A 20,211-nucleotide genomic window follows, 5' to 3' on the forward strand; every position below is an offset into this window, starting at 1 on the left:
GATTGTGCACTGTAATCAAAGCTAAAGGCCAGGCAATGAAATATCAGTATGTGACTCACTATTGCCATCTAGTGGACGTACACGGTTACCCTGTGGAAATAAATGAAAACAGACCAATCATATGTTTCACATTATATAAAAGTGTGTGTGTATGTGGGGGGGGGGGGCTATCCCTTCAAACAATGAAAAAATGTGTTTTTGTTTTTTTAATGATTTTTTGAACTTTTGAAACCTTTGCAATTTGCAAACAGGCCTGGAAAGCCTTAGTGACTGCCTTTTACTGTTTCCAGATGCCTAGAGTCTGACAGTATGCATTGAGGGGGCTGTAAACCCCATAGTTAAATACCATTAGTCTGAACACAGGTGTAAGGGGAATGAAAAAACAACATTTCAACATCTTATTCATTAAAGATTCACCAGTGAATCAGCACCTATGGCAGAGGCCTATTCATATGACAGATCCCAAATTCCAGAGTCACGTGATGTACAGAAGTTTTTCTTTAAATGACACAGCTTTATTGCATTGCAATATTAATACATAAATAGAATGTGACACGCCCTCCCAGCAACCATCCAATGACAGATCGCACGCTACAACCAAAACTTAAATCCCACCCACTCACGTTTCGCTCTCCTAAAATCAACCTAAAAATAAATAGGAGTGTTAACGTGTTTGTAATTAAACATTTCAGCATATTGTTACGCGGGGTTTTACTCGTCGTTAGATCCCTTTTTAAAAATGGCCGATTTGATATCGCCAGTTCTTCCCAAGCACACGCCCTTTCACCGCTTCTCCATAGCGACCGTCTCCTGGCGATGCCTCTCATGGCTGGGCGCGTTGTTGTATAAACAGACTGACGCGCTGTGTGGGCGTGGCTTTTTTGCCCCTGCATGACAGCCTCGGCGTCCCCGTCCCCGCCTCCTTCACTCACTCTGACAGGAAGACGAAATCATGGCTGCGGCTGACGGGGACGATTCGCTGTATCCTATCGCCGTCCTAATTGACGAGTTGCGAAATGAGGACGTGCAGGTGAGGAGCGGACCCGGTGGAGACTGAGGGGGAAGAGTGCGGGAAACTAATACTAGCAGGGTCGGCGGGGTGGGTGCAGGCCTGAGGAGGAGGTTGGGCCTCTCATAGTGTTAGTATGAGGGGGAAACTTTGGGAAGCTGCACATTGACAACATTGTGGGGGGCGGGGGTACTGTAAAGGGGCCCGCTTTCTGTGGGAGATTAATCTTTACACCGTCACACGGGCCTAAGGGGAGGGGCCCTTGTCATTGTACCTTAAATGGGGCTTATAAACTTTTTAGGAGGGGTCCCTGACAGCCCTCAGTATAGGGTTCCTCTCCTCAGGCTGGTGGCCTCTGGCAGTATAGGGACCCCTCAATCACAAACTTTCAGCACTTGTCAGGCTTGGGGCCCTAGAAGAAGCGGGGCCCCTGAAGGTGCTAAATATAATGGCCCTAACCATGCCTGCCCATACCAGTGCATTGGGTGCCCTTGTGTTCTTCTGTGTACCATCAGATACATTTCTCATCACTTCCCATCCCAGAGGAAATCTCCCAGTTATCCCCAGTACAAATAAAGCATAAATCTCCCCTATGGGGGCGGAGACAGCAATGTAAACACATGGGGGTCTAACCCCTCCCCCTTGGAGTTGTAGAAGGTGCTGAGTCACATGATACCAAAAATAAAATAACTTTATACATATGAACATAACATGTTTTTAATGTACAGCACTGCATAATATGTTGGCGCTATATAAATCCTGTTTAATAATAATATTACATATATACTTAATAATCCCACCCATGTTAATTGTTTCTGACCTTCCTGAAAGTCTCACTGTCTGCTTTCCATAAACTGACATTGAATAGTATTCTTCACTCTTCCCTCAACAGCCTTAGAAAAGGTATATAGGAAGGGGAGAAGGAGCTGGACCAGCACAGACAGTATTTAGACACGCTCAGAAGATTAGTAGACATGGCATGAGGGAGGGGCTGTTCCTTTCCAAAGCCTCTATTATTAATATTACACAGTATTTATATAGCACCATCATATTACGCAGCGCTGTACAAAGTCCATAGTCGTGTCACCAGCTGTCCCTCAAAGGAGCTCACAATCTAATGTCCCTACCATGGTCATATGTCATCAATGTAGTCTAAGGTCAATTTTTAAGGGGAAGCCAATAACTTCACTGTATGTTTTTGGGATGTGGGAGGAAACTGGAGTACTGGTAGGAAACACATGCAGACACGGGAAGAACCTGCAAACTCCATGCAGATAGTGTGCTGGCTGAGATTCTAACCCGGGACCTAGCGCTACAAAGGCCAGAGTGCTAACTGAACCACCGTGCTGCCCACTGTTGCAAGTCCAGTGTTCTCTCCCGCCCCTTTTACTTGGGTGCACCACCTAGCACTTTTTGGTAACCACACGGCTGTTTATAGGTTGTTACTGAAAAGTTAGTTCACAATTCAGGGGCCACGACCCAGCCTAAGACAACTTCTAATGAGAACTCAATAGAGTAAAGGAAATATGTTGCAAGTGAGCATTTAAGTTCAGCGCAAACCTCAGTGCTGTGAGGGGTCCGGATGGAGCTGCATACCCCAAAGTACCAGGGACTGCATCTCCTGGACCTCACCATGTTCCAATATATGTAGCAGCAATCCCAGATGATAAGCTGGCATAGTTCCAGATTTCTCCCCAGAATTTTTTAGCTGGGTGGGAAGAAGCTGTAGGTGGGTGGTGGCCCCAGTATTGTGACCCAACTTTTCAGTAATCACTGTGAAAAGTGCCGGGTGGTGCGCCCAGCTAAAAGGGCCTGGGGGGAGAACACTGTAAAAAGTTTATGAAGACCTGTTTGTGTTCTAATGAATCAAATTGTGGAAAACCCCCTCAAGAGTACCTATGTATATGTTTGAAACAGGCTTTTTTTTGTTAAGCCTGTTCTACTTTTAAACATGGGGGAACACTAAAAATAACTTTCAGGTCTTCGAGGAACCCAGCTATATTTACTTAATCCACAGTTCACATTACATTAGTGTGGTGGTCAGTGGAAAGAATGCCGCCCTTACAGATGTAAATATTTTAGAGGTTCCTCAAGTCTTTTTTTTCCGTATTTGTCTGCAGTTGCGTCTGAACAGCATTAAGAAGCTCTCCACTATCGCTTTGGCTTTGGGTGTGGAAAGGACCCGCAGTGAGCTCCTGCCGTTCCTGACAGGTAAGTGTGTCCTGTGAGAGAAGAATTTTTTTTCTGCTGCTTATCTGAGGTGTCGGTTGTAGTGTGCGCTTGTTGTTAGAGTCAATGCCACCATCTTGTCCATTTGAGAAAAAGTTCTAGTGTTTCTAGAAAAGGCATCCACTGTCCCTCATCTTCTTACCTGTGCTCCCTCTCTGTGTCAACCACTAAGTCTGTGAAGTGATCGAGCGAGGTCTGAACACCGGGGTGCGGATCACATGCTCCGTCATACCTGAAAGGGACAGGTAATGTTGCTGGCTGTAAAGAAGCAAGGAGCTGTGAGGCAGCACAGGTAAAGGAAGTATAGGGAGGGGGTTTAGAACACTTTTATTTTTTACTGCATGGGCAAGTCTATAGTTTCTCTTTAAATAGCGTTCTTTAATGCAGCATTTCTCCATCTTTTTAGCATGGTTATGTTAAGGTTATGAAAACTCTTAAGACAACTTTCAGGTTTTCAGGGAACCCCTGCTATAATAACAATGTCCACAGTATATTTTCATGATGGTCATTGGGAAGGTTGTCACCATTACAAATAGCCAAAAAGATCATTGGTTTCAAAAAAAAAAAAGAAGACCTGAGAGGTGCTCATTGCTCAAGGAACTCGTGCTTATAAACATTGTAGTATAACATAACATAAAAGCTGGTGGAAATGTTGAAATACAAATTTGACATCTTTTTAGTTAGAAGGATGCCTCAAGTGACTGTAGAGTTTGTTTGCATAGAGGGAAATACTGTTTATTGCATAACAAAGAATTGCAAATAAAAATAGTGACAAGTAATATACAATTTGAGTAAATGTTTACAACAAAGTCATATTATGGCTGCTGGGAAAGCTATACTACTTTCTAGTCTCACCAGCTTTAGAGTGTGATGACACAACTTTGCTGGTCACCGTTCTGTTTCCTGGAGGGAAAGCTTGACTGGCTGTAAAAGGATTTCCCTGCATCTGCTTCATTCTGTTCATCTGTGCTTTATGAACCGCTTGTCTTTTTTCTTGAATATACCCCACCGGTCATCTGTGGGGTAACACTGAAACGCTGTCTCTAACAAGGTGTCTGCTGCCATGTAAGATTCACTGCAGGAAAACGCATATTAAAAGTTAGTATTGGGGGAAATAACGGCTGTAGGAAAACTACAGACAAAACTGGTGACCATTCCTTTGTTGCTGTTGCACAGATAACTTTTACATTTTGATATCCAATTGTTTCGCAGATACCATATATGATGAAGATGAAGTTCTGCTGGCTTTGGCTGAACAGTTGGGGACCTTTACTTCACTGGTTGGGGGACCAGAATTTGTACATTGCTTACTGGTAGGTGTCAGCAGATCTAATGCCTCACTTCTATGTTGTAGGTGCTAAAAGATTGAGCACTTAAAATTTTGGTCACCAGTGAATGCTTTAATGTGATCATGAAAATTTGGAAACTGCTATTGCTGTTTTGATTTTAAAGTATCATGATGGTAGTTTTGTTTTTTGTTTTTGTTTTTTTGTTGAGGTTTAAAAAAACAAAAAAAAAACATTTTCTTATTACAAAATGTGTCTTTCAGCCACCTCTAGAGAGCTTGGCCACTGTTGAGGAGACTGTGGTGAGAGACAAAGCTGTGGAATCCCTCCGAGCCATTTCCCATGAACACTCTCCCTCAGATCTTGAGGCGCACTTTGTACCCCTGGTGAAGCGCTTGGCAAGTGGCGACTGGTTCACCTCACGTACTTCTGCATGTGGTCTGTTCAGCGTGTGTTATCCACGGGTCTCCAGCACTGTAAAAGCAGAACTTAGACAGTAAGTAGACGTGTGGATGGGAAGGTCAAGGCTGTATGAGAACGGAAGGCCTTTGGGGTTAGAAAGGGAGGTATTGAGATGCAAATCATTCTAGTACACAAAACCTTTGGTGTGATGTGGTAAGGAGGCATTGTAATAAAGAGCCTCAGGCAAAATCATAAAGTAAAGTAGGGCTTCAAGGGCAATGTCTGTTGGTAAGAAAATGCTCCAGGAGCAGATCAGTCTGCAAAGAGAATGGCCCTAGGGGCTAGAGTTATATAAAATTGATACCTTAACCCGCCAGTTATTTTTGTTAAAGTGTGGATATTTTTTAATTCTTTTGTTTATCTGCCATGTTGATCATTTTATCTTTCCTCTCCACCCCCCCAGACATTTCCGGAACCTTTGCTCAGATGACACTCCAATGGTCAGGCGAGCAGCTGCCTCCAAACTGGGGGAATTTGCAAAAGTACTAGAGCTGGAAAATGTGAAAAGTGAAATAATCCCAATGTTCTCCAACCTGGCCTCTGATGAGCAGGTAAAGCTGTTACAGTTCCATCATGTGGAGTTGATGATCTCTTCAGTATCCATGGCCAGTTCAGTCTATTTATTCTATATGTCTGCATTTTTCAGGATTCTGTCCGTCTGTTGGCCGTGGAGGCTTGTGTGAACATTGCTCAGCTTCTACCTCATGAAGAGCTGGAGCCCCTGGTGATGCCGACTCTGAGACAGGCAGCAGAGGATAAGTCCTGGCGTGTTCGATACATGGTGGCAGACAAATTCACAGAGGTAACTCTATCGGAGTGTGGTAGAGAATATTGTGGGCAGCAAAGAATGACAAATTTGTCATTGTAGTGGAGGTGACAATTGCTAGTATCAGTATCCTGTATAAAACAATCCAGGCGCTTTGTTTCTATGTACGTAATTTATGCTGATCTTCATGCTGTTATTAGTTACTCTGCCCATGTGCATTTACCTCTGGTATGCCCCTTGTCATCACAGACAGTAACTATTATGATGTGTTTCAGTTAATGTCGGTTTTAACCCATGTGATATTTTCCTTGTGCCACCATGTAGCTTCAGAAAGCAGTTGGCCCAGAAATCACAAAGACAGACTTGGTTCCAGCTTTCCAGAATCTGATGAAGGACTGTGAGGCCGAGGTGCGAGCTGCGGCTTCCCACAAAGTAAAAGGTAACAAATATTATAGAAAGGATTTGTTTCATCTTTTAACTTGTTAAATGCTCTGTGTTTGCATGGTAATGTGAAGCAGATCTAAACCTAAGTAACATTTTCACGTATTATAGCTGACCAGGTCTTAGATGTGGTTGTTGTCTGTAACATAAATCCTGGAGTTATACCAAGAACAGGACTACGTCTCATCTCTACTTTCCTAATCTTTATACCATGGGGTGTTCTGTAGTTCACAGAGCTTGATGCAACATGACATAGAATTGGGGAGGACAGGCATATAGTAAAGGAGATAATCGGGTTATAATAGTTTTGACTGGGTCAGCATGCATTTTTGTTCAACCTGGAAGTGTTTTTATGCAATTTAAGCCTTTCTTCTTAAGGGAGGGATGGTTCTGTAGCAGTCAGCTTAAAGCGACCCTTTTTAAGAAACTTGCTGAATTCCAAAGGATACCCAACACTTCCTGGACTGGAAATTTTCTGGGTACCCAGCAGCATTTACTAGTTCCTTAAATCGCTGTCATTAAAGGACAATAATGTCAGCAGGATGAACCAGTGAGAGCCGAGGAGGTGGTGAAGGATTTCTCTTAAAGCAGCATGCTGACAGTATAAGAAGCATTGGAAGGGTGCTGCTTGTTCTTCCTCTCCCCTCTCGTCTTCATAGGACAAAACGAAAGTTTCCATTTGACAGGTGAACGAACGATCATGAAAGATTGTTTACAGCAACAAGATTTTACTTCTGCTTGTGTACCAGTTTTATTGGTTACTTTCTGTAATAGATAGGGCACACTTTAACTTGGTCATGCATAGTTGACTTTTTCGCCCAAAACATTTTTACAATGATTGTGAATTCAGATTGATGGGGGAGACTTTACTGTTGCACTGAGAATTTGTTTTAGCACTTTGATCAAAAAGTCACATGGAAAATTGGCCTATGTGTGATCATTATAATTCTGATGTATTTGGTCACTACGTCCATATACTGTATAGAACCCAGCAGAATTATTTTTTTTTTTTGCCTATTAGCATTGCTCAGAATACAACTTTAAATCATTTTAATGTTTTTTTTTTATTCTCAGCGCTGACCATTAGTGAATTTGCCTTTAGAATAAGCTTTGCAGAAATGTCATTAGGGGTTTCTTGATGTGTGCTTCTGTGGGTATCTGCCAGTTATCACTGAGATTTGGAATCTGGGGGGAAGCAAGATGGTTGTATATCTCTTAACAGGCCGATCAGGATTTTCTGGTGAATCATAAATAGGGTGCACCTCCAGACTGTTTTATAATAAGCTGTCACAGTTATCATTACATGCCAGTATTGAGGCTAATATTGTCCGATTCCTGTAAGTAAAGCCTGGTCAGGGACAGAAGTATTGCAGAGGTTGTTTGCGCCCTTTAACTTGGCAGGAGATTGTTTTTTAAAGAAAACTTTGGCTAAGTTGGAGATGTTTAAGTTCTCGGGGGGGATGCTGTGGCAGGAAACCATTAGTCCTAGATGAGATCTCTGGTTGTAACAGGAGAAATTTGGGTTTGAAGCCTCACCTGTGGCAGATGACATAGCTGCAGGTTGTAGCCTTGGCTGTTGGAAAAAAAAACTTTTGTCTTGGATCAAAGCCTTGGCTGTGGTTTATTTATTATTGTTATGTTTTATTAAACTGTATTTAGTAGGCACATATGCAGTGCTGTACATATTGTGCAGGTATGCACAATCAACAAGATTCAAGGGAACCACCAGTATATTGGCAAGGGTGTTTCCTGTACTTCTTAAGGTACCCATATACTTAGGCAGCCAATGTTTTGGTAATAAGTGGACATTTTTAAAGACTTTTGTGCTGGGGATAGAAAGCAGGTAAAAAAGCTGAACTTCCATTTCCCAAAAGATGTTTAAATAATAGACAATTTAATTTAAATAAAGGATCATTTAAATTAAATACCATGTCTCCTTCTGATTTCACTATGCCCATTCTTTCTGTTGTAGAATTCTGTGAGAACCTATCGCCAGACTGTCGAGAAAATGTCATCATGACACAGATCCTCCCATGTGTGAAGGTATTTAACAAACCAAAATACATGAGCCCTCTTTCTCACTGACCACTTGGGGGGGGGGGGGAAAGGCAACAAAGGTAAAGAATGGAAATGTCCACAACTGTGCAAAGCAAAGAACAGCGGAGTGCACTAAAACAAGATGTCTCTCCAACACTTCACCTGTACGTCATATTCATGGTCTATTTTATACTGTATTACCCAGTGCAAGGAACTCGGCTGAGAATGGATTTCACAGCTACAGTCAGAGATTCCTAGGTTAGGGGGAATGGGCAGAGTTTATAGGTGATGTAAGTTAGAAGCTTTGTCAAGTTCCTAGAAAAGCCGAATCTCCTGAGGCTACCTTGCCCTGATTCCTCAGCCAAATTCTGGTTTTGGAAAAGTATTTCCCTGACCTAAAGCTGCTATGGGAAACCTAGTCAAGGATTGCCAGCATACGTTCTAATTGTAAAGATGGTATATGATTTGTAGAATATCTCTTAAGCAATGTTTAAATTTGTTTGGAATAAGAAATTGATTTACTTTTTCAAAGACCCATGTGTTTAAAACTCCTAATGAGTTCTTGAAGTAGGTTTCGTAGGAAAGACATTTTCAATGTGGTCACCCATCCTCACGATAAGGCTCAGGGGTAAAGGGTACTGGTAATGCTACAGGATGCAAGATTAGGTTAGACCAGGGGTGTCAAACTCGGAGGCCAAAATTAAAAACAGTCATGGTCACAGGCCGAGTCTCCCCCCCCCCCCCCCCCCCCCGGTGTGGTAACCGCTCACCATGCAGTGCTTTCCCAAACTTCCTCTTTTTTTCAGGGCCCCATTTGACAGAATGGTAGGGGGTTCAAGTAGCTGAAATGCTGAGTATGTGCAGCCCCTACTTCATATTTCCCTTGTGCAATAGGCCCGCGGGCCTTGTGTTTCTAACCTATGGGTTAGACTATTCTGCTCCCTCAACCTGGTGGTTGCAGTTTGCAATTGTTTTTCTCCATTATGCCTTCCCCTTGTGTACAAACCCAGCTCCATAAAGATTGATTAGTGAGGAGGAACCGGAGCGTCTTTCACACAGTCCTGACCTCAACCCTTCTGGAATTAATTAAGTGGCTGACTATGAGCCGGATCTTCCCAAACCTTCTCAGCCAAATTCTATTATATTCTAACAATGGGGGCCAACTCAATAGATCACCCATAGTTTTATAATAAGATGTACAACAAGCTCTGGGGTCAATAAACTTTAACCACTTGTATGTTTTATTATTTTAACAGTGCTTGTTTGTTAAACTAGAATTCTAGCAAAATAGTCTGTTGATCATTTTCTATTTTCTGTTTCGATTAAAACTAGGAATTGGTTTCAGATGCCAATCAGCATGTTAAATCTGCCCTGGCATCGGTCATCATGGGCCTGTCCCCCATCCTGGGGAAGGATAATACTATTGAGCATCTTCTTCCTCTTTTCTTGGCCCAGCTGAAGGATGAGGTAAGTGTGTTTTAGTATATTTAATTTTCTAAATTATGAAATCGTTGAAAACCAAGCCGCCAATAGTTGCATAATGTGTTGTATAGCAATTATTTTATCACTCGTTGTTTTACCTATTTCGGCCACAAGGGGGCACATTGTAAGAAATCATTGTGCAGATGAAGGCTGGGCTGATTATGTGTAAAAACAAGCACATTATATGTCACCCCAAAACGTATTTGGACTAGAAGCTTTAGAATGTATGGGTTAATGTTTTAATCTGCAAACTGAAAACACTAGATACATATTTTCAATTTAAATGGCTATGTCCACTAAAAGGAAACTTCTATTTGTGGATAGAAATCAGGATCAGAAAAAGGATACTCTGCTTTTCCCTATTATTATTACAGTCTTCCCTTCTGACTGCCCTGTGCAGAACATTTTCAACTTTCTCTAGTTTCCTGTACTGTACCAAACTAACTTCCTCTTAAAATGTAAATATTAGCCTATCATTAAATCCGTATTTTAAGCATATTAACTGAAAATGAATGTGCTTAAGGGAAAGATGAATCTCTAGCTGCAGCATTCACAAAACTAGTTTTTCTGGTGCACAAAGAATCCTGCTAACCCCTCAGAAACTTGTGCTGTGGTCCAGGCAGTAAATAACATATTTTATTAGGTCCACGAGTAAGGAAAATAAAACATTCTTTTAAGTATGGTTTGTTTTAAATCAACTGCATTCTACAAAATGTTGGATTTTTGGTTTATTCTGCTTATAGTTTGCCTGCATTTAGCTCGTATTCTCTAGAATTAATAAGTGTCGTCATTTATTGCCAAGGCTGTCATGGGCAGGTGCAGAGTATTGCAGTACCACCCACCACCAAAAATATACAAAAACAAGTGTCCTGGATGAAATTTCCTGGATGTTTGGAAAACTCTCAAAATTATAATTGTGTTGTGTATTTTACATCCCAGATAACACCATGGCTAATTTTTCCTTTCAGTGTCCAGAAGTGAGACTTAACATCATCTCCAATCTGGACTGTGTAAACGAGGTCATCGGAATCCGCCAGCTTTCCCAGTCCCTTCTGCCCGCTATTGTAGAGCTGGCTGAGGACGCCAAGTGGCGAGTGCGTCTGGCCATCATAGAGTACATGCCTCTCCTCGCTGGGCAGCTGGTATGTATCCATTAACATCTATGTGCTTGGCCTTTTTGTTTGTATGTTTTGGTTCCAGATCTGTAGCACTGAGTACATATCTCTCCATGCTGAGCAGCTGGTACATGCATCCATTAACATTCATCTCAATGCTTTGCCTTTTATTTCTGTGTGCCTTCAGTCTCTGAACAGATGATGATCAAGGTCAAGAGCATGTCTTTAATGGACAAGAAGAGCTGCAGAATGAGTGTTCTGTGTGAGCGGGGATCTAGGGGTAGAATTATTGGGTATTGTAAAATGAAGGGCTATTTGTCCCTTTGTTTTTCAGCAATGCCAGTGGAAGGTTAGCATCCCTTACATAAAATCATATTCTTTATTTGTACATGTTTTCTTCAAATTCTCAAGTATGGATTGTCTTCCTTTTAGACAAAATCTAATGAGGGCTTTTTGGCTCATTTAGTTTTGCAATAATTGTAATTATGTCTAGCTATGGAGATATGATTAGAAGAGGTTATATTTCCTGTTAATGGAAGTTATTAAAGCACAAGTTCATATCTTCTCTGAAATCTTCTGTGATGATTTTAAACGAAAAATTCCTGCAGCCTCCACAGCAGTCTTTGTTTTGTCTTTACCTTGTGATGAGGAATATAAACCCCTAATTCAATACAGTAGCTGTTCTGTTACAGCCTGTCCCTAATAGTCCTCTTTGTGTCGATGTAACTGTTGTGACTTCTTAAGGACCCTGAGAGGATCCCGCCGTGGGACAAATAACTGGAATTGCCCGCATCTTGCAGGCATTGGAGTCAACACCCAAAGAAGGAACCGTTCTGTTAACAGAACGAGGGAAGACTGGAGACTGAAGGCTTTAGGAAAGTAAAAAGGGCATTGACATCCCACATAGAGCCATGCAATTGTATTACAGTAAAACCTTACAGTCTGCCCTAACCAACCATAGCAGCAATAATATACAATTTGTATATACAGAGTTGGTAAATGCTTAGGTGTTGTAGGTTCTTTTTGTGTGAACTATCAACTAAAAGGGAAAGGGGCTGGCTGGAGATCCACTTTAATGTATTTTTTTTCTTCAGATTTTGTATAATCTTGGTTATGGAATAACACAGTGACTAGTTTATATTTCTTGAAACACTAACAAGCTTTTTTTGCCAAATGTTTGTATTTTTAGAGAATAACATGATACTAGTGTAAAGGGAATTGTCTTTATGTAATCAAATGTGCACTTGGGATTAAACCAAAGTATGTGTACAGACAAGAGTCTAAAATATAATTTTCCTCAAGCCCTTTTCAGAGCCAGCATTCCACACTCCTCACTCCCTGAGAGATACAACCAAGGACAAACATCTGAGCCCTGCAACCCTCTTAGTATTGTTTCTACTCCTTATGTAAATTCATAACTGGATTGTCTTTTTAAAAGGCAACAGAAAGGAACATTTGTGATGATGAGCAGAAGTGTTTTGTTTTTTACTTGGCCACGGCAATTATTGATTTATTCTTTCTTGCACAGGGCGTAGAGTTCTTTGATGAGAAACTGAACTCGTTATGTATGGCCTGGCTTGTGGATCATGGTAAGAAATGCTGCCTATCGTTAAATCTCTATGCCTGGGGACACAGTCCTGATGCTTTACAGATGTCATTATCTGTTAATAAGCCAATGTTTCTTACTGCTGCTGATGGTGCTAAAACAGCGGGCATGTTGTGTGTGGAGCACTTTAGCTTTCTGGTCAAAGTAAATGATCTTTATAATATTTAACTTTTACTTCTCTATCAGAGAACAGAAATTAGTGTGTCCAAAAGGAAATGTAAGCTAGGCGTAGACTGTCATTTTTAGTGTTTTTCTGGGGTAAAAAGGTTAAAAAAGACTGCATTAAGGAGTGTAATTTTTAAACAGAGCCTATTACCCCTGAATCAAAAAAAAAACCAAAAAATCGGACATATCCTTGCATAGAATATCTGCCATGAGTTTGCTTTCATTCTCTTACTGATCCTGGTCTTTGTTGTGGTTTCAGGACCCCTCTAGAGGACATGCTGGGTGCCAAATTAAGATTTTTTTTTTTCAGCTTTATTAGGATAAAATAAATGCAATTGACTATATTATTTTTTTGCAGTATATGCCATCAGGGAAGCAGCTACCAGCAACCTGAAGAAGCTAGTAGAAAAGTTTGGTAAAGAATGGGCTCAGGCCACCATCATCCCAAAGGTACTGGCAATGTCCAACGACCCGAATTATCTGCACAGAATGACCACCTTGTTCTGTATCAATGTAAGTGGTTAGAGGTTCTCAGGAGGTAAACTTCTCTGTTAGAAGGGATAAGCCAGATCTATAATTTAAAGGATTGCCTGAGCCACTGTGTGTTTGTTTTTTTAGGTACTTTCTGAAGTTTGTGGACAGGAAATCACCACCAAGCACATGTTACCCACAGTAGTGCGGATGGCAGGTGATGCCGTGGCAAATGTGCGCTTTAATGTTGCCAAATCTCTGCAGAAGATCGGACCTACATTGGACAACAGGTATGAAACCATGTGATCTAGTCAAAGTGACAAATGGTAGGGAAAATTGTGCAAACCCATTGTAAGGTTGGCTGATTTATATCTACCGTATTTTTCGGACCATTAGACGCTCCGGACTATAAGACGCACCAGGTTTTCCGCACGGGAAAACAAGAAAAAAAAATTCATTTGATTTCCCCTGAGATCCAGCGTGCGGCACTTGTGCCCGCCCATGAAGGCGGCGCCGATCGGCATTCATCAAAGCAATCGGCGCCGCCTTCATGGGCGGGCACAAGTGCCGCACGCTGGAACACAGAGGAGGAACACAGACATTGGCTGCTATCTGCCTCTGTCTGTGTTCCTCCTCTGTGTTTCCCTGTCTTCCAGCATGTGACACTTGTGCCCGCCCACAAAGGCGGCGCCGATTGATTTCATGAATGCCGATCGGCGCCGCCTTCATGGGCGGGCACAAGTGCCACACGCTGGAAGACAGGGAAACACAGAGGAGGAACACAGACAGAGGCAGATAGCAGCCTCCTACAGAGGAGGAACACAGACATTGGCTGCTATCTGCCTCTGTCTGTGTTCCTCCTCTGTGTTTCCCTGAGACCCAGCGTGCGGCACTTGTGCCCGCCCATGAAGGCGGCGCCGATCGGCATTCATCAAAACAATCGGCGCCGCCTTCATGGGCGGGCACAAGTGCCGCACGCTGGGACACAGGAAGAGGACACTGGCTGCGGGGACCGGCGGGGATACAGGTAAGTAAAAAAATATGCATTCGGACCATAAGACGCACCCTGATTTTCCCCCCACTTCAGGGGGAAAAAAAGTGCGTCTTATGGTCCGAAAAATACGGTATATCTATATCTTGCTTTGGCATTCTTGTGGGATGTGGCTGCTGTAGTTGCACATAATGATGGCTTACGGTGTTATATAATTTTGTTGGGAGGAAAAGCAGCCCGCTGTGGGCCAACTCTAAACATTGTAAGGATTTTACCAGACTTCATCAGTCAGAAGTTCTGCCTGCTTTTGTTATGTTATGATGGTGGTTGGGATTCTTCTGTAACTCCATCAAACTGCGTGCTATGTCGGCATGTCTTACTCTTATTCCGCTAATAATTTCCTGGCTTTGTATTGAGTTTTAGCTTCGATAGTGTCAAAAATTTGCAGCCAACCTGGGATGTGTATTTATGAACATTTGAAATCTGACATGTCAATCTATGTATACATTTCAAAAGACATCTGCAATGCATGATATATTAAATATGCCTAAGGTGTTTTCATAGTTATGACGTTATGCAAATACCTTTCCTGGAATACAGAAGTATTGTACACTGTTTTGGACAGGGTCCTCTCCTTCCCGTCATTGTTTGTATCTGTCATTTATGTTGGTACGTTTTATTTTTAATAATAAGAGGGGCTGGTATTTTATTTGAGCCACCCTTGTAAAGTGAGGTCGTAGGTTTTTTTTTTGTGGTTAATATGTGTGTCCCCAAAAAATTATTAACCTCATGGACCCCGGTGGCTTATTGACCTGATAATTATATGGATATTGCTTGTTGGCTTATAATAAATAAAAGTTGCAAGGTGGTGGATTTTCAGTTGGTGAAATGGTGGAAAAAACAATGATAAAATGTGAAATTGAAGATAAGGGAGGCGTAACCCATTAGACCTCACCACTAGTTTATCTCTTTTGGTTGGACTGACTCTAAAATTGGACTAGTAAGCCTTTGGGCTTTAGCAGATTGATAATGTTTTACACTCTTAAGGAAAAAACAATTTCAATGGTGAGTGCAGGAATAAAGAAGCTGCACCTATCTACCCCAATCTATAAAACATATTTTCTTTTACTGACTGATCCCAGGCTGCTTAGCCTGTCAGGTTCTGATGGTTCTTACGCTTCCGTGGTGGCCCTGTGAGAATTTGTGTGCAAGGAAGGTGGAGGAAAACTGACACAATCTGCAGGTCGTATCTCAGTGGTGAATTTTATAAAGTCCTCAGTAACCAAAGTCAGTGGGTAACTCTGGTTATCAAGGGTAGTCCTTAATAAAAATTGGAAGTATAGTAGCATCATTTTACTTGTATATGTCCAGAATACTATAAAGATATAGTAGTGAATCAAGTCTTGGGAAACCCAACATGTTTATAAAGGGTAAAAAAAATCCCCCTTCAGGGGAAGACAGAGAGGAATTTTGTTAATGCTGCATTAGAAGCCAGTATTTAAAAATCATTAATGATGTTCCTAAAAACTACCTAACTGTGTTTTTATTAGAAGAATAAATAGTAAGGTAAGAAATAGTGGCATCTCTCCCATTTACATGGCCTGAATCTACTTTTTTAATTAAAATATGGCCAGGGAAAGGCTGCACATTTTGGGACTTAATAGGGAGGAAAGAAAAGAAATCTGGTTGATGTGGAATGAGAATACAATAAAGCCAGAATAGCTTTGCTTGTTCTATCCTTCCATATTCATTCCTTTTTAATCCTGAAAAAGTATATTTGAGCCCCTGTACCAGGTTAGATTTTCTTGGATGTATTTCCAGTTACTATTTTAATACAAGCAGATTGGCTCTACAATTTCTGTTGCTGTCAGAGATAGTATATCTTAGACTATTATACCGGCTGCAGATTCATTTGTAAAAGCAGAGTTGAGGCTGCAGGGATGTACAATCACTTTTTGGGTTCCTTCACTTGACATTGCATTTTGTTCTGTAGACTGATACAGAAGAGGTTAGTTCCCCATGACTCTATTTTGCATTGTCTCAGGAGTCTTTTGGTGAATGTCTGAAGAATCTATTTGTTTCATACATAACATTGATCTTTGGTCATAGAAATACTTGCAGATTCTGGGGGATTTTTTACTTCCCTCTTCTGCATTGATTCCAATTTAATGTCTGTGATTTTATTTTTACTTCCACGGCCTTTTCTCTGTTCTAAAGCCACATCCTTTAATTTTTCTTCAAAACATAAAAATTAAAGTGGAGCTGATTGGGTTAATGTTGATAAATCTCTCACAACCAGTGCAGTAACTATTTAATATGATCTCTTAGCATGAAACTGGGAGTATCATAGACTTTCCAGAGAAGAGGACATTGTCTGTCTGTAACGATTCAACTTTTTTTATCATTATTTTGATGGATCTGTCCCCTTTGTACATAAACAGACATCTATCTCCAAGAGTACCAGGTTGTGTTCTGCTCGAGGCTATACAGGAATCCCTGCGGTACAGCAATGGCATGCCTGTGTCGTATCTTCAGCTCAACACAGTGTCCCAGGGAGCCGCAGCTAATTTATATCCTAGATACACTTTCATAATTTTTGAATAAATGGGACTTATGCTCGGCATGAAAAGCTAAATGTTTTTTACTGTAGTGTCGGTATTGGCACAAATGTAAAAGACTGATCAACGCTGCAAAGATTGCTGTTCAGTGCAATCACTGCCACCACATTTCTTTTTTGACTGGTTTTATTTAGGACATTTTTTAATACTATGTCTTTATGCTGAAGCCTCTGTCACCACTGCTATTCATTAGGTCCCAAAATGTGTTTGATTCTAAATTCTTCTGTAGTCTAGCCATCCTAGAGCCACTGTAGTAGCAAGCATTTACAAAGCTAGCCTAAAGTGACCTTGTTTAGGGTTTGCAAAATGGGTTACTTGCAAAAGAAGCACTTACATATATTTGCTTTTCCAGAAGCCCATGCTTTGTAAAGCTGCCACATCTCTGCTCAACAGCTGCTTCAATTATTAGACTGTGAGAGAAGTCAAACAATTGCTTTCACCCTCAAGGCCTCTGTGCTTTCTTTCGCTAGTTGTGTATTTTGTAGTGATGTCTAAGCCGGTGGGATGAACCACAGCGCATGGGGAGCGTATAAAGAAGAGATCAATTATGATACGCACTTGTGTAAAAATAAGCCAATTAGGAGTGCCGATGCTGCAGCTTTCTAATACACCAGCTGCCAGAAAAGTTTAAAAAAGCTTATTTTTTTAGGTAAGCTAATTTGCAAACGTGACCCTGTGGTGACAAATGATAGACTAAGGTAAGTATATCAATCCTGCCACAGGTGCCTAATTTAAAAAAAGAGAGAATGATGGGGGTTGAAAGGACAGACTGTTTTTTTTCTTTTCCCCCAGAGATGCGCTTTAACGTTCCCTTTTTTTTTTTTTTTTTTTTTAACCTGCATTGCAGCACCCTGCAGAATGATGTGAAACCAGTTCTGGAAAAGTTAACTCAAGACCAGGATGTAGATGTGAAATACTTTGCACAGGAAGCTCTTACAGGTATGCAGCTATTACTTTTACTTTGCAGCTAATGTTTGGGCTGCTGTGGGTTAAAACTGAATGGTCTGTTCTGCAAAAAAAGTATTAACAAAAATAAAGCAACGTTAATGACCCAATTAAAGGTTACCCTAAAAGCCTAACTTCAGTCACATATTACAATGCATTACAAAAAAAAAAAAAACAGCCTCTGACAACTTTGAAGTAAGAAGTAGCAGAGTGTTTGGTTCATCTCTCACGTTGCTTCCCACTGCTATCATCATAAAGGCATACGAGTCAAGTTTCAGTACTTATACAGTTGGCGTTGAGAAAAACTTGTATCTTGAAGTTTAGCTTGAATGTATTTCACAAGCTATGATATCCGAACTGGAATGCTGAATCTAAATATTTCTTAGATTTTAATTAATCTAATTTTTGTTCCTTCTTTCCAGTACTGGCTTTGGCATGAAGATAACCCATATAGAGATGCCGGAGCAGGTGACACCACCACTAGGCTGACTCTCTCACACGACACCTGTTTGCATTCATTCTCTTGGCTCTGCCCTGTAACCCACTCTTGGTCCAGTTGTTCTCAGTGATGTTTTATCTCCTGCGGCCTTCCGGATCTCTGCTCTGCTCATGTAGTCCTGAACTCCACTCACAATAAATTATCGCGGCTGTGGCTTTCAAACCTCTCCTGCCGTTTTCCTGTTTTAAGAGACGATCAAAGGGGATCATTTGTTCTTATGGGTGCTTTTGTTTTAAATGCAAGCTCTGAGTATACAGGAGGGAGGGAAATAGGCAGCTTTTATTTTTTTGTGAAATATTTCAATCCGATTTGCATTTATTCTAAAACAGTGCTGTTTAGATGTTAACATTGTATAAATAAATGATTGTTCTACGAACCTCTGTCAGTCCACTTGGTGTCGGTTCCTTTCTTTTAAAATTTAGATTGCCTGACCAAGAATATGTCGGTGAATTATGACCCTGACTAATTGACTAAGAAGTACTGAGAAGTAGCAACACACGTTCTTAGTTCCGCATTGTTTTTATTGTATTCTCCACACAGCGCATTGCCATGAGATCTTCAAAAAAACACAAGGTGGTTGAATAAATCTCTCTTCTTATCCATTAACCCAGCACCTTTCTCTATGTTCAAGCAATGGTCTCTCCCAAGCACCCAGCTTGCACTGTGTTTTGATACCCATCTTAAGCTCTGCGCACTCTTTGCATCTGGCCTACACTCTGCACGCTCCCAATTTGCGCTCTGCTTACCTTATCCATTTATCCAGGCTTTCTGCTTTCTTGTAAATCATTATAAGGAATCCTGACATAAGCTGGACTGGCAAAGCTTTACCAAACCCTCCTGCTATTGGACTCTCTTCCTCCACTTACTGTATTATTACGAAACACAGTCATGATATGTTTCTGTATTTTACTAAATGCTTACCTATGCTTCCATCTTTTGGGTAACGTAGCTGTATGGCTTCACAAGTCCTGTATTTCTAGCAACATTGGGTTTACCTGGGTGCCTTCTGAAGACTGAAGAAGAGTATAGGACTAAAGGGCAGTTGTGCACTGTACTTGTAGATGTCACAGGCTGCATGTGTAGTAAATGAATTCAAGCGTAATACATTGTACTTCATTTTTGCTGCCTTTGATTGTAAAATTGCATAAAAATTAAAAACGCCAACATTTGTGCAAGTTGATGTTTTTGTGACTTTTTTTTTATTTGCGTGTATATACAGTAAGAGCTGGCTTTATGAAATGATGAAAGCTGAGCTCTAGCGAGAATGCTATCCTTGCACTGGGGCTCCTCCCCACTCAGAGGTTCAATGTTTATTATCATATGAGTATCTTGGACTACTCAGGTCAGTTACTGCTTTCGCCAATGATCTTTTTGGCTGTCTGTGAGGTCGACATTCTTTCCACTGGCCAACAATGTAAGAGGAATTCTTCCCACTAGGTATTACACAATGTGCTGTTAGCTTTGGATATAGTAATTGTAACGGGGGTTCCCTAAAGCTTTAGTTATTTCCAGGGGTTCTCCCATGTTCAAAAGCTTGACAAAAAGGTGCTGTGTATGTTCACAGTCCTGCTTTACCCTGTAACAAATTAAACTGGGGAATGCTTTTTTTGTTGAGTCAGATCTTACATTTGTTTTTTACTGATTTTTGGGTAGTTAATCTAGAAATGACCCCAGTTTTTTGCGATCACATCCAGTTTTTACGATACAGGGTATCCTGCATCTTTGTCAAAGAACATACAAATTTTACATAAAATGAAATAATAACTTGAATGTACTGTTTATTTACATTTCTTTGTTCCTACAAAGGATTTATTGTTACTCTGACCTTTATTTTACAGTAAAACATTTGAAAATGAATCGGGTAGGTGGGTAAACTAAAAGTGTACCCTTATAGCTGAGTCTTCAGTGTTAGGACAATCCCGCCTGATGCTCCAACAATAGTCAACCATCCAATGTATATCCCATCTACCCTGATACCGTCCTTCCATGACTTCAAATCTTTGTGGAATCGTTCTCCTTGCTCATCACTGACTGCACCAAGGATTTCCGGGAAGTTAGAAAGATGGCTATGCAGAAAATACACCTTGAT

The 20,211-nt window shown here is 41.0% G+C and overlaps 1 protein-coding gene across 1 annotated transcript; it reads left to right on the forward strand.

Annotated features, from left to right (window-relative positions):
• The first annotated feature begins 873 nt into the window (after window positions 1-873).
• On the forward strand, window positions 874-19,302 carry LOC140341525 (uncharacterized). The gene is made up of 15 exons (XM_072427350.1): window positions 874-1,030; window positions 3,130-3,220; window positions 4,451-4,551; window positions 4,788-5,020; window positions 5,390-5,537; window positions 5,633-5,788; window positions 6,077-6,191; window positions 8,166-8,236; window positions 9,563-9,697; window positions 10,681-10,854; window positions 12,356-12,416; window positions 12,957-13,111; window positions 13,217-13,359; window positions 17,526-17,617; window positions 18,046-19,302. Exons 1-15 carry the CDS (start codon window positions 953-955, stop codon window positions 18,060-18,062), a joined length of 1,770 nt encoding a protein of 589 aa, XP_072283451.1. The 5' UTR covers window positions 874-952; the 3' UTR covers window positions 18,063-19,302.
• Window positions 19,303-20,211: the final 909 nt, after the last annotated feature.

The sequence above is a fragment of the Pyxicephalus adspersus genome, chromosome 11, assembly GCF_032062135.1.
Source record: "Pyxicephalus adspersus chromosome 11, UCB_Pads_2.0, whole genome shotgun sequence".
Lineage (NCBI taxonomy): Eukaryota > Metazoa > Chordata > Amphibia > Anura > Pyxicephalidae > Pyxicephalus > Pyxicephalus adspersus.